The sequence below is a fragment of the Cololabis saira genome, chromosome 17 (genome assembly GCF_033807715.1).
Source record: "Cololabis saira isolate AMF1-May2022 chromosome 17, fColSai1.1, whole genome shotgun sequence".
NCBI classification, from domain to species: domain Eukaryota; kingdom Metazoa; phylum Chordata; class Actinopteri; order Beloniformes; family Belonidae; genus Cololabis; species Cololabis saira.
This window is the reverse complement of record NC_084603.1, coordinates 25,807,060-25,820,936: the sequence shown is the minus strand read 5'-3', so window position 1 is coordinate 25,820,936 and position 13,877 is coordinate 25,807,060. Positions and strand designations below refer to the sequence as shown.

General features: G+C 41.4%; 1 protein-coding gene across 8 annotated transcripts in view; it reads left to right on the top strand.

The window, feature by feature from the left end:
- Nucleotides 1-13,447, top strand: part of LOC133463652 (pleckstrin homology domain-containing family A member 1-like) — a 29,252-nt gene extending 15,805 nt beyond the window's left edge. For 3 of the 8 annotated variants that reach the window (XM_061745301.1, XM_061745302.1, XM_061745300.1), the window contains 10 exons: nucleotides 2,910-3,007; nucleotides 3,410-3,541; nucleotides 4,341-4,481; nucleotides 4,811-4,879; nucleotides 7,566-7,630; nucleotides 7,762-7,825; nucleotides 8,008-8,097; nucleotides 8,740-8,813; nucleotides 10,285-10,359; nucleotides 11,800-12,162. In XM_061745301.1, the coding sequence (XP_061601285.1) occupies nucleotides 2,910-3,007; nucleotides 3,410-3,541; nucleotides 4,341-4,481; nucleotides 4,811-4,879; nucleotides 7,566-7,630; nucleotides 7,762-7,825; nucleotides 8,008-8,097; nucleotides 8,740-8,813; nucleotides 10,285-10,359; nucleotides 11,800-12,031 (1,040 nt within the window). In that variant the 3' untranslated portion in view covers nucleotides 12,032-12,162. Of the gene's footprint in view, nucleotides 1-2,909; nucleotides 3,008-3,409; nucleotides 3,542-4,340; nucleotides 4,482-4,810; nucleotides 4,880-7,565; nucleotides 7,631-7,761; nucleotides 7,826-8,007; nucleotides 8,098-8,739; nucleotides 8,814-10,284; nucleotides 10,360-11,439; nucleotides 11,716-11,799 lie in introns of all 8 variants that reach the window. The other 5 variants (XR_009784358.1, XM_061745307.1, XR_009784359.1 and 2 more) reach the window with 5 other exon arrangements.
- The last annotated feature ends 430 nt before the right edge of the window (nucleotides 13,448-13,877 follow it).

Sequence of the window (13,877 nt, the reverse complement as noted above, 5' to 3'; positions counted from 1 at the left end):
TCCATGGCTCCCTTAAACATACATAGCCTAAATAAATCGAGAATAGATGGGATAAGTCCTGAATGAATGTAATCTGATTGTCAGATGCATTTTCATGGTTTTCATGCCTGAACAAATTATGATAAACTGTCGTTCTTGCCATAAAGAAGTATTGATTTAGAAAGGTGAAAACGCCATGAAAGCAAAGATCCAAAGTGAAGAAACACTTCTGAATCTCTTCACCTACTCCTGTTTTTCTCTACTTCTACTACTACTTCTATTTTTTTATTTACTTAGTTTTTGTTTTTGGCATCAAAGACACATGACAAGTTACTCTTAAAGTGGATACTTGTCTCCCTTAGAGTTGTAGTCCTCATCTTTGCTGTCTGTGGAGTCTACAGAGTCCTGAACCTCAACATCGCCTCTCACACTTTCCCCTGAACGGTTCAAAGTGGTCAATTTCTTCTCTGTCCTTATTTTTCATGATAAAGATTACCTCAATTGCCAGTATGAACATGAGAATAGATGAGTTCTCTTCAGCAACAGTTGAACAAGATGTGTCTAGTGCGTTGCACAGCACCGGCTGAGAGCAGGTTTTGTGAGAGTATGAAATAATCTATAATATGTTTCCTGTACCTGTGACTGCCAGTGCTACATAGAGATAATACAGGTACTCACTTCTGAGTGCTGTTTGCCACAGCAACAGTCATCTACTCCCCAGTCTTGCTTTAAAAGAGCAGAGGATTTTGAGAAGAATTTACAAAATTTTGCACTTGGATAAAAGTGCTCTTCTTAACGATCCTTAAATTATTTATTTCATAAGAACACCATGGTATAATGAAGCGTTTCCACACGCAGAGTAAACTCAGGTGGGCCAATCATATATTTACTGACCATAAGTAAATATGGCCATATGATTGGTTTGCCAAATATTGATGACTTCTTCTCCATAATAAAATAGTTCTTTTTATTTTTTATTTCTATTAAACTGCACAACTGAATGTGGGGTATCCATTCAGTGGCTTTTTCTGAAAACATGTGCATGCAACATTGGCCCCACTTCTCCATGCACACATGACCAACATGTGATTATGTGAGACACGAAGCAACGCTTTCATATTTTACAGAGAAGGAAAATCTCCCGGTGGAAAACCAAGAGATCTTGCATTTAAACATCAGAATACAGTTAGGAGCCTTCGACAATGGTGGAGAAAGGATCTGAGTCAAGGTTGCTCATTTTTCCCATGAATATAGTCTGTCAAACGGTTAGTTAGTTTTTAATAAGGTTTTGCTTTCGCTTGTGGCCCACTTTCATTTAAATGAAGTTTGTCTGAAATGCATTGATTTTCAAAAGTTCATTAATGCATTCTGAAGTAGTGTCGAAGCATCAGAAATGTTTTAAGTTCAGTGTATTAATCCAAACGTATATAAGACTCCCCCTGAAAAATTTGTAGTTGAACTTTATCAGTTGTTACTAGTCAAATTCATCCAAATAAACCTCTGCTTTTGGTTATATTATCCTGCAAAGACTATCTCTTCGTGAAGAAGTGTACACATCCGCATGTTGCTGTCATAACACCGTTCACGGCCACCATGGAAGTGAAAAAAATGTTGCATAAATAGTAATCCTCATTAGGTTATTTTGGAATAAACCTCATCTCTGTTATTGTTTACCAGCCACTTTCCTCCTCTTCTATCCACTTCAATCACAGGAAATACAAGTGAGCGACAAGAACTTGACTACAGTGTGTGTGTGCTTGCGCGTGTGCACTGATTGCCTTGTTGAGGTTTTCACAGGATGTCGGCATCCTAACGGAACCAGATTCTGAGACGTATGGGGCTATTTTTAAAAATGCCATATGGACGCCACATGCCTTGCTGATATCTATGAATCCTGCTGCTCCTCCTCTTCCTGCATCTAATAACTCAACGAGAAAGAACATAATTACAAATTTTAACGAGTGGCCGTCACATTTTCAGGATCTTTTATAGTTAGAGAACAGAGAAGTGACTATATTTTGGTATTGACAATGTTTTGTGTGTGATGCTGGGGATTGAGAGCATATGTATGAACTTTGATGCCTGGCTCCAATTCCCAGCAGCATGCATTGTTTTATAATGTGTAACTATGAGTCAGATGTAATACCCCCGTCTCAGATTTGTCATGACCGTGCCCAGAAGACTGCTGTACTTTCCTAGCAGTTGACCTCTCCCACATACAGTGTCAATAATTGTTTTTAAAAAAGAAAGAAGAAAGAAAGAAATGGTGTCCATTATAATGAGAACAAACAGACCAATTTAGAGGGAAGAAGAGAAGTCTGCATGTGTCTCAGGGTTAAACCAGTCCAGAATCTGTTGGCGGGATGTCAAAAGGAAACAGAAGACACGAGGATAGCTTAAACACGAAAAGAGGAAGATTTATAGTGGAGAGAACTGGACTTTTCCCTTTTCCTAAATTCAAAGCTAATCAGCACTTGACTCAAACTTTTCACTATGATTGGGAATCTCTTGTGCTTTGTTCATAACTGTGGGAAATGTGTGAGCATATTTGTTAGCTGTGGGCAGCCCTTTGTCTCTTCTCCATCATGGTTCAAAGTGGGAAGATAATAGCAGACTGAGTGAGCTGAGTCGAGATCATGCTCATGGAAAAGCTGCTGGTAGTGCGTGGGAGAATCTCCTGGCTCCGAGTTTCACTTCCAGTAAAATTCCCAATAGTGGCTGTACTGTGCCACTCTATTTTCTATGCAAGAAAGGCCAAAATCTTGGCATTCAATCTTTTTACTTGCAGTGCCTCTCTTCATGTGATTCATATTATTATACTATGAATGAATCAGATAATGTCCGGAAGTAAATGTAGTCCGTGTCAGAGGTGGCCGGAGTTTAATTTCACTCTTTCTGTTTTCCCTGCTGGTGGTTTTATGATCCGTTAGTCATCAATGCTGGGATGAGGAAGTTCTTCCTGCAAGCCAATGATCAGCAGGACCTTGTGGACTGGGTCAACGCGCTCAATAAAGCCACCAAGATTACTGTAAGACTAGCACGGGCACTCTTTCACGGATTAATCAGTGCAAATGTCTTCTTTTTGTTCATTTTATGTAACATTGATTTCTTCTATTGTGTAAAATAAGTGAGAGGACTGTCAAGGAATTAGACAGAATTAGTCAGAGATGACTAACAGGATGCAGGATTGTTGTAGTGTGTTCAGAAATAACAGACTGTTTCCATTGTTCTCCATGAAGCCTTCGTTGTGCAGAGAGGAAATGGATATAAAACATGCTAGAAGCATCTTCTGCAAATGAAAATCTAGATATATATATATATATATATATATAAAAAAAACATTTTACAGTAAAACACTACAAAACCTCCTTCTTTACATGTGTGTCTTTGAACTGACCAGGTGTGTGTCTCTTTGTTTTTTTGCCTGAAGGTGCCAAAGTCAGTTGATGGCCAACAGAATTCAGAAAACCAGAAGACTTTGCCAGATGTTGTAGGGCCAAAGAAACAAGTGTCCTATAAGACAGAAATAATCGGAGGAGTGCCCATCGTTACCCAGACACAGGTAAACGCGTGCTCAACTGCATGCATCAGTTTGAGCACACTAAGAGTGGGATCAGACTTTATAGTTTCAGGAAAGCACAGTAATGACTATCACATGTTGATGAACGGCAATCGTAGATGTCAAAATTTAAGGGGTTCTTCTTTTGCTAATGCTCCTGCTCTCAAATGAGCTTCCTGACATTCACACACATGGTATTCGCTGCTGGTAGTGTGTGGGAGAATCCTTGCAATGGTCAAAAAATGCAACAAAAACGTACTCTGCACTTAAAGCAGCACAATGTAACTTTCAGCTTTTGTTGAGTTTGGCGGCTCCTTTTGGAAAAGCGGTTGTGCTTTACCAGTAGTGTGGAAGGGTTCCTACCATGCACCTCAAAGTTACATAGTGCCAGTGAAGGCGATACAGACCCCTCAGACCATGACAGAGGTTCATTAAACCTGTTGGAATTTGATGTGCCATCACAATGACTCTGGAAATATTAGATTAAGGTGGAAAAGTTACATAGTGCTGCTTTAGTGCTGCTTTAAGTAAGTTGGCCGAGAAACAAACTGCTTAACATCCTTGGCAGAAGTAACAGCTGTAGGCTCTGTGTTCATGTGACTACCTGAAGGGATTTGTTTTGCTATAGCTCTAAGCATATCTTGTCAAATCACATCACTTCCCCCCCCATTCATAACCTAACAGTAAAATCTGGCTGCTGTCTTTTTGTTGTTGTAAAATAAGAATAAATGAAGACTGTAGAAGGTCTGTTTCTGAAAAAAGACCTGGTTTCACATTGTCTCTGTTACCTGTTACCCTCCAGCATGAAGGTGGAGACGGTGCAGACAAATCAGAGCGTGAGGCCATGCATCGTTCCCACAGCCAGCTGCCGTACTTCCTGGGGAGGCCGACGCAGGAACACACCGTAATCAAGTCAGGCTACTGCGTCAAGCAGGGAGCAGTCGTGAGTTCCTCCGCTGTCTGAGTTTTCTGTTTGGCTGATGTCAGTCAGCTTTGTTCTTGTTCAGCAGCTCAGAGCACCTTTTTAAAATCTCTATTACACCTTGCTTGAGTATGCATCGTCATTATTTGTGGTAAAATTAAACATTTAAGTTGACAAATAAAGAGGGGGATGTATTCTCAAGTGAACAAAGTGAAGTTCTTGTCTTGTTTAAATTTGTGGTAAAGTGAGTATTTTAACCAAAGTTAATGAGCTTCCTTTACAGTCCATGTTATTCCTAGAAACTACAAAAACAAAGAGTCTGAACATCATTTCCCCTTTTTCCCCCACAGATGAGGAACTGGAAACGGCGATATTTTCTCCTGGAAGAAAATGCAATGAGCTACTTCAAGTCAGATTTGGTAATTAATTAATTTTGATTTAAAAAAGACAGCTTTTAATGACGGTGTGCACTGAACGTACCAGTGGATTTTACTTGAAGCCCACAATCTAAGGCAGACAATCGGCTCTCACCGTCTCAAGTTCCAGCTTGCTTTATCCACAATCTGAGGAATTCACTCCCTTTACTTCACATGTCCCGTCATGCCTCACTCCCATCCGTTGTTCTCAAATCCACAAACATTACAACCACGTAAAAGAGAGTACACTCTGTTAAATTAAGGTTTTAGGTATCATGACATAGTTTAAAATATATACATATATCATTTTGTCCTCACTACACTTAAAATGAAGTAAATAAAAGCTCAAGTGAACAACGGTCTGCAACATATTAGGCAGCAAAATAAGGCCAAAATGCAGGTTCGGTGTGTTAAAACTAAGTACATTCAATGATTCAATATCTTGTTGATTCATGCCCATTTGCAGGAGTAACCTGATGTAATTGTTTTCTGGATGACATTGTAAGTCATTACACTCTTACTCCAACGGCAGTTTAGACAGTTAGAAAGGTTAGTAGATGCTGTTCATCAATACACCTGATTGATCAGCATTGGTGTAAATGTCGATAAAAGCTCACGTTTTTGGCAGTTTGCTGCTCAGGAGCACTCAGGTGTGTTTTAACATTATGCCAGGAAGGAAAACGTTCTGCGTTGGTCTCAACAGCAGTGGTTGCTGCCAAACCAAAGGGTGAAAAGGGTTTTAAGATCATTTCAAACAATTAGGAGTGCATCATTCTGTAGTGGGAAAGGATCACGACGTTCAACACGGTCAGTATTGTATTTTCTGCACTCTAAGGCTCAGTTAAAATCCTTAATTTTTCTCATAGATCAGCAGTGCGCTTTACAATCCAGGGCGCCTCATGTATGAATCCTTGTTGTGTTTACTGACCTCAAACTAATTTTATGTTGTACACTGCGATCAAAAATCTGTCAAAATGTTTTACAGCGACTTTGTTAGCGACGAAGCCACTCCGCTTGATTGATGATCGGACCGTTCAGCTGACACGTTAAAGTCAGTCCTTGGTCGGATACGGGTTGCAACATCAGACAACGTTAGATTACTAATTATGTAGCATTGGCAAGCAACCATCTTCCAACATCTAGTCAATGTTACTATGATTAAATGTCAAGCCAACGTTAGGTTTTTAGCGTAAACCTAATTTTCAAACCTGTATTATAATCCAGTTATAATGAAATGTTGGAATACAACCTCACACTAACTTCAGGTGTCCGCTATCGCTGGCAATGATGAACCAATCAGAGAACAGGTCAAATGATTTAAAATGTGAAAGTATTTTTCTGTATTAGTTAAAACTGAACGATATTCGGAGTGATTTTGAATGAGTTGAATAAAGTCGGCTTACCTGACTGTTTTGTCTCGCTTTATGTACGTTTTATCGTGCGCCTTATAACCTGCGCGGTGCACCTTCATGCATTATAATGGTGCGCCTTATGTATAAAAATAGACCCGTCCGTTGACATTGTGCCTTATAATGCCTGATGGTCCGTAAAATAAGGTATTTACAGGAGTGGATTAGCGTGTTCAAATTAGCGTGTCAAGTTCAGACCTCACAAGGCTCAGAGAAATTGTAGAAAACCCAATAACTACATCTTACACCCTACAGGCCTTAGTTATACTGGTAAATGTTTCAACTATGTCAGGTTAAGTTCAGGTGTCAGGGAGAAAGCCTCTTCTCACTAAGTTGCATCTGAACAAACAAGCAAGAATTCTGCTTCATTCAAAAAAAGTGTTAGGTAAACCACCTCAAACCTTTTGGCAAAAGCGAGACAGCATATGGACAGAAACACCTGGGCTGTCCAGGACAGCGGCTACTGAAACCTGTATGATATCAGGTCTTGCAGCAGCACAGTGATCCCAAGGACACCAGCAGTTACATTAGAAAGGCTGAAGGAGAGAAGAATCGAGGTGCTCCCGTGACACGAAGTCATTATCTCCACATGACTGAAAAACTGTGGCGTGACCTTTTCGAGAGCTGTCCTTAAACACCCACAAACCTCAATGAACTGAAGCGACACTTGAAAGAAGTCTCTCACAACAACGTGAGAGGCTAAACGACATGAAGTAAAACCTATTTCGAGCTGTTGCCATGAAAGGTAGTCCAGCAAACTACCGCATACTGTGTCTTCGTTTTTCACACGCTGCTTCCACATTTTAACTTGCTTTTGTGAAAAATAGATGTGCAGTATGTTGTAATGTTCATCCATGGTTTTATTTACCTCATTTTAATATGTGCTAAGCGCCGTTTTCACCTTTTGATGGGTTTAGTAAAAGAGGCAGCACTTTCTTCTTCGCATGACTACATACAGTACAGTCCTCAGGACAACACTTCACCTCCCATACCCTCTCCTTGTCCGACTCTGCCCCTATTCCACGGGTTTATCCGTGTATTTAGCGATCAACAAGCTCCAAGGACACAAACAGCATCTGCCAGGTCAACAGAGCAATGGCTCTCAGAAATGTATGTTGAGTGTTTGCAGTCTGATATGCCTAGGAAACTTAATTTTCCTCTCATGAAACAAGCTCCGACTCAGGTTTCTGAAGCACAGTAGGAAAAATAGGAATTTGAATGTAGAGGCAAATAACAGGATTTAGTATGAATGATTTTTGTTTTTGTTTTTTTAACCTCAGGAGAAAGAGCCGCTGAGAATGATCCCACTGAAGGAGGTTCACAAAGTCCAGGAGTGCAAACAGAGGTGTTTTACATGTCCTAACATTTCCCTATCAGACAAAAAATGTCTGCATGATAAAGTGGATTTTAGATAAGTTTATGGAAGAGATAAATATGATTCAGCTTGTTTCTTTTTTTTTTTTAACTTTGTTGCAGTGACATCATGATGAGAGATAATCTCTTTGAAGTCGTCACCACTTCAAGGACGTTTTACATACAGGTATGTTGTTTTCTTTGCTGAAAGAGCTCCCATACTTTGCTACACCAAAAGATCTTCACTTTTATACTCTTTCAGCATTATAGCAGCAGGTTTCCTCTTCCAGTCTCATTTTTGTACCTCATTGTTTAATTTTCTTTGCTTTTTTTCTTGTGTTCATCTCGTTTTTGCCTTGTTTCCATCAGGCCGACAGTCCAGAGGAGATGCACAGCTGGATCAAGGCTGTCTCAGGGGCCATTGTGGCCCAGCGAGGGCCCGGCAGGTCCGCTGCAACAGTAAGTATTGTGGAAGACAGTACAGCACAAACTACACTCGAGTCTGACCGGAGAAACATGAAAGGAAGAGTTATTAGACGATAAAAGGCTGAACTTCAAGTAGTCTGACTCTGCAGTATGTACCTTGAACTTGGCAAAGCTTATACTGTGTCTTCCTCGTCCCTCCCCTTCACCGGCCGGCAACAAAATATAGATGTTTCCTTAAACACTACATTTCTGGACATTCTACGTGGACAATCAGAAGTTGATGGATATTAGTACACGAGAGGGAAAAGATGTGGCGCTGCTCCTCAGACGGACCTAAAGCGTGTCCAGTTCTACCTGAATTTTGAAAGTCAACAGGGTAAACCTGGTCGGAGACGAGACATGAAGCACCTCTTCAGCCCGGCTGCAGACTAAACAACCCCTCTTACCCAGCTGGTCACTTCTGGGTAGACTTGGATATCTCCTCTGCGTCTGTCTCTATAGATCCGTCTCCTGCCTCTTGTGTCTGACTTGCCTTATTGCTTGTTGTCCCTCTCCTTGCCTTTTCTCTCTTTTCCCTTTCTTATTCTTTCACTCTCTCTCTCTCTCCCCCTCTTCCTCTCTCGGTGGGACAACAACCCATCTGCTCTAATCCTGCTTTGCACTGTGTTGTTGCAGATGCGGCAGGCCAGACGGCTGTCGAACCCTTGTATACAGAGGTATACGTCCCGAATCGGGGAGTGCAGCAGCACGTATGTCAGCTCGTCCAAATCCCCCTTATAAACTATGAGTTCACCTTTTCAATACTTATTTTTTTTCTCCTTTCACTGACTGGTTGTAGACATTACGAGGCCATGTCAGACCTGCCTGTACATATTTTATTTCTTCTTTTATTTTCTAAGTACAAAGCACACGCCAAATATTGCTGTGATAACCCGGCGGGCCCTCCTCCCTCCACGCCCTTATCCTCGCTGCTTCTCTCGTTTACCCAACCTTACTCCTTTGCTTTTGTTTCTGCTGTACTGTCACATTTAAACTTAGCTGAAAGCTTTCGTCCACTGCGTTTAAATTTGCTACTGAGTAGGAGCAAACCATTGTTTGGGAACTTGGACAGACCATCAGTGGTGTTTACGTGTAAATATCAACGAAAGGAAACCTGGAAAAGTTCACATTTTCCCAAACTAATCTCATTTTCTAAAACTAATCCAGAAAAATCTGTCACAATTACTTTACTTACTCTGGTCACACTGGAAAGGGGGCATACTTCATTTTTCATAACTGTTTTTATAAAGTACAACAAAGACCATACTGTTGGAAGATTTTTAAAGAAATCCAACCTCCGTTTAGAAATATTTGCACTACAGAAAGCGTGATGTTGATGAATGAATAGTATCCTGTTGTGAAGCCACGATACAATGAATTTGTCATTTTATTTGTCGACACAAAGTATCTGACTGTGAAACGTTGTTCTCTGTTGATGGCTTTGCACCAGAGTCCTGAATAATTCACTTTTGATTGGATGGATAAGATACGGGTCACAATGTAGTTATTTGCTTATCATCTCCTCCAGTTTCACTTCCGTCAGTTCAGGAGACGAGTCACACTATCATGCCTTTTGTGTTTGGTGCTTCAAAGTGTAGTTTAATAAGATTAATTCCGCTCAAAACTGTTGACAGCAAAACCTTAATAATAAGAATAACATTTTCTATGCAGCTGCACTCCCCTTAAAATCAACTCAGTCACTCATGCATGATCAGTTTTTTCAAAAAAGATATGATGATGTTATTCCCATCGATCTTTTATCTTTTGTATGTGGAAAATATAAAGTATTTTTATCAAAATAGAATTTGTGATTTTGTTTAAGTGCTGCGAGGCCAAAGGATTATTAAGGCAGAACAAGTGCTGATGTTGTATATAACAGCTGCCATCACAGGCATGGAAACTCTAATCACACTTCCCTGTTTAAACACAAAAAACACAGTAAAGGCATTTTTTTATATTTTTTTTACTCATGTGAAATGACTGCAGACAGTTGAAATATAACCATGTCCACTTGCAGAGCTTTCAACTGTTTTCACCAGTCCGTGCACAAACATACAGCACACTAACTGCATGAATGCTCGAACCAACTTAGCTGTGAATACTGTTTCTATCTTTGTCATTATTGAAGTGCATTTCACACCTTCTGTATCTTTTTCCTTTCGTGCCCTGTTCTCTCTGCAGTCTGCTGCAGCTGTGTACCTGTCTTAGATGTGTGACATCCTGCTTGTCTCTTCTCTTCCCTCCTGTTCGCTGCCTGTATGTTTTATTTTCTCTTTGTCATACACATGTTAAAAAAAGACTAATTTCTGTGTTGACTTCCTATAGCGTTGTGCTAAGTTTTATCAGCTTTGTAATGAGTGCTCACTTGTGCTGACTCCACACATCCAGAGCCACAAACGGTTCCAAATGTGGTTGTGGATTTGCAAGGCTTAAAAGGGACTAATGGGACATCGGCTGCTTAACGAAGTGATATCTGTCGATCAGAGCTATGCAGTATATCTGATATATTCAAAATATCTCCTCAAATTTAACTTTCACTCATTTCTGGATGTTTGGATTTAGCAAAAAGCATTTCCTAACACGTGTCTAGTTCAAATTCTGGTTTTTGGCATGCATGAAGTCAAATTCCAAAATCTTGTGAGGCTTAAGTGATTTAAGGCTTAAGTCGTTTAAGTGATCAAAAACTGCCAAAGCTTACGAGGTCACCTGCTGTGACCTCATGCTGCGGTAGCAACACCAACATCGTGCGCGAGAAGAGATGGTTAAATATGTAGCCGCTTAAAGGTTTCATGGTTATGGCTGGATGATGTGACCAAAAACGTTTAAAAAAACAGAGTTGCATCTTGGTAATCCTGGATAGAATGTGATTCATAGTATATATATTATAAAAATAACACTGCTATTAAGCAACGTTTTGCCTTCTATGTACACTCTATCTTTGTCAACAGTTAAAGACTATCATCCTTATTCCAACTGTCTTAAATGTAAAATGTGGCGGGTCACAGCCCGGCTGCTGCTCTGCAGCTCAGCGGAGGGGAAGGTAGAAAACACGTGATTGTGGTGTGATTCTGGCGAGGCCAGGTGTGGGCGGTGTGGGCGGGGCAAATACACACACACACAGGTAGGACTACAGAGGAAACGGGTGACGTCAGGTTATTTCAGTGTAAAGCTGTTGTCTTGTTTTATATTCAGGAAAAAGTCGGTATAACTTCCAGTCCTGTCCTCGGTGAAACACAGCTGCCATGTTTTTTGTACTAACTGCTCAGGTGTCGCCCTTTTTTGCCTTTCACTGTCTGTACTGTGTTTTCTTCCTTTTCCTGCCTCTGTATTTTTCAGAGATTGAAATCTGACAATGAAAAGCTGTGACCTAACGAACAACCAACCACTGCTTCCAAAGGCACTCTGTTTGAACTTCCACTGCAACCTGCTGACACTACTATTCCTGTTACCTCTACTACTACTACTACTACTACTACTACTACTACTGCTACTACTGTTTCTGCTAGCCCTACAACTACCACCATCACTACACTCTATACCAATTCTTCTACATCCTTCAGCTTCTCCAACCTTCAGGGTGACTCGGGCTCCACATGCTGGTGCTAACTCCAAGTCTGTAACTGCTCTTAAACTACACCCTTCAGGACTCGAGTCGTCTCACTGACAGCATCTCACTCTCTGTTTGTCCCCCTGCAGGAACACGGCAGCCGCTCCACTTTCTACCGCAGCCCCGCGGGTCCCCCCATCCCTCGCTCGCCCATATCTGCCGTGCCACCGTGCTACCCAGAGTGGGGCGCTGCTGTCGCGTGCGGCACACGCTCACAGCCTGGCGTGGGACAGCGAGCACTTCATGAGCCTGCTGCCACGCCCCAGTCACAGCCACACGCCGACACGCCTGTCTCTGCAGGAGACGCCCCTGGCCAAGTGAGCCGCCCGCCACCGCAAACCAACATCACTAACACCGAGGAGTCACCGTGGCGACGACGGAGCAGCTTTGAGCCCCAAATGCCTGAAACCCCACTGGACCTAGATGATGCCGACCTCCCGGTGAGCGAGGTCTGACCCACTCAACTGGACCGCAGCCGGCTTGGATGAAAGACTCTGATCACACCGGTGCGGACTAATCGAAGCTGCGTCCCAAACGGATCTCTGCCGCTTCTCTACGGAGCGCATGAGAAATGAGTGGGGTCGCCTCTGAACTGTATTTGAGTGCCAAAGACATCCCAGTCCTCACCCTCTGCCTGCAAGCTGTCCCCGTTAAAACGTTGGTGTTTTGGTGTTTTCAAAACAAAACTAAAATATTTTACTTGTTCTGATTAGAATTAAATGGCAGAGCTTTATTTTAACCTTCGTAGGCACAATGAATTTTGTATGCCACTTTGTGCCAAGAAAGTAAGGGAACTTTTAAGGATGCAAGCTATTTCTTAATGACTGAATAGCGTTTAAACTGATGACTGGCTTTTATCAGCTAACAAATCATTCAATACTACACTGTGTGGTTCATTAATACACTCATTATTGTTACACTGGATGAAACAGTAAGAGGAAAATGTACAGACTAAATGCTCCGCATCAGCATTTATTCCATTTTTGTCGAAGACTTTCCTCTAACTTCCTCGTTTTAACATTTCCTGGTGAATCTAGATCCGTTGTTCTGGTCCTTGAGTTCACAGTAAACTGTTCATGACCACTCATCTGTAAATCTGCCACCAATAGTTTTTACAGTTAGTCCACCTCTGGTTGTCGTGCATCATCAGCACCTGGATCACCTGAATCAGTCTCTGCAAAATACATTTCACCGTGTCACACTTGGCAGTCTCATGATGGAGATGCAACATGGTTTTAAGTGAACAAAAACAATACAAGCTGTGTGTTGGTTTGTTGGTTTGTTTTTCTGCATTTGTGGATTGATGATAAAAGCAGGAATCGGGCAGAGCCTGACTGAAGATGATGATGTATGAACACCAGGATCGGTCACTTCTGCATGCCAACATGTTATTGATTCTTCAGGTGTTCTTTCTCTTAGTTTTTGTTTATGCTCTGGTTGTTGTGAGTTGACAAACTAGAAACAGATTTATTTTTTATATGCTTTTAGAAATGTCCTGGTCCTGTTCTTTTGTATCTGCTTTACCAGTTCGTTTTCTAGACAGCTTCCTCGTGGTGTTATTTAAAAATGTCCACTTTAATCTCGCTAAATAATATACACTAATATTTTTTTAAGTGCCTGTCGTACTTCAGTCTGCTAAAGCCATGCCATTTCACTCCCTTTTCAGTCTGGTGTAACTGGTTTGATTTGTCTATTTATTATGTGGATGACTTGAAAGAAATAAACACTGAAAGTGTGCTTATGTGTCACTGCACTGTTGCCTCACAGCACAAAGGTTCCTGAATCTTTCTGAAAGTAGTTCTCCAGGAACTCCAGCTTCCTCCCACGGTCCAACAACATGCACGTCAGGTCGATCAGGGGTCTAATATGTCCACAAGTGTGTGAGTGAGTGTGGTTGTTGTCCAGGGTGTAACCTTTCCCTTTACCCAAGAGAGCTGGGGTGGACTCCAGCAGATCCCCCTGACCTAAAATAGGACTAAGTGGGTAAAGATGACAAATGGATGCGCAAATCTTCCTCTGCCCTCTTGTGGAGAGATAAAACTCTGCACTCTGATTCATCAACAATGCTCATCGATTTGTAGTCATCAGTTCTGCTTTCAATAAACAGTGGATTGAAAACATGACCGCAAATACTCAGTGATTAAAAAGTGTCCATACTATCATCTTT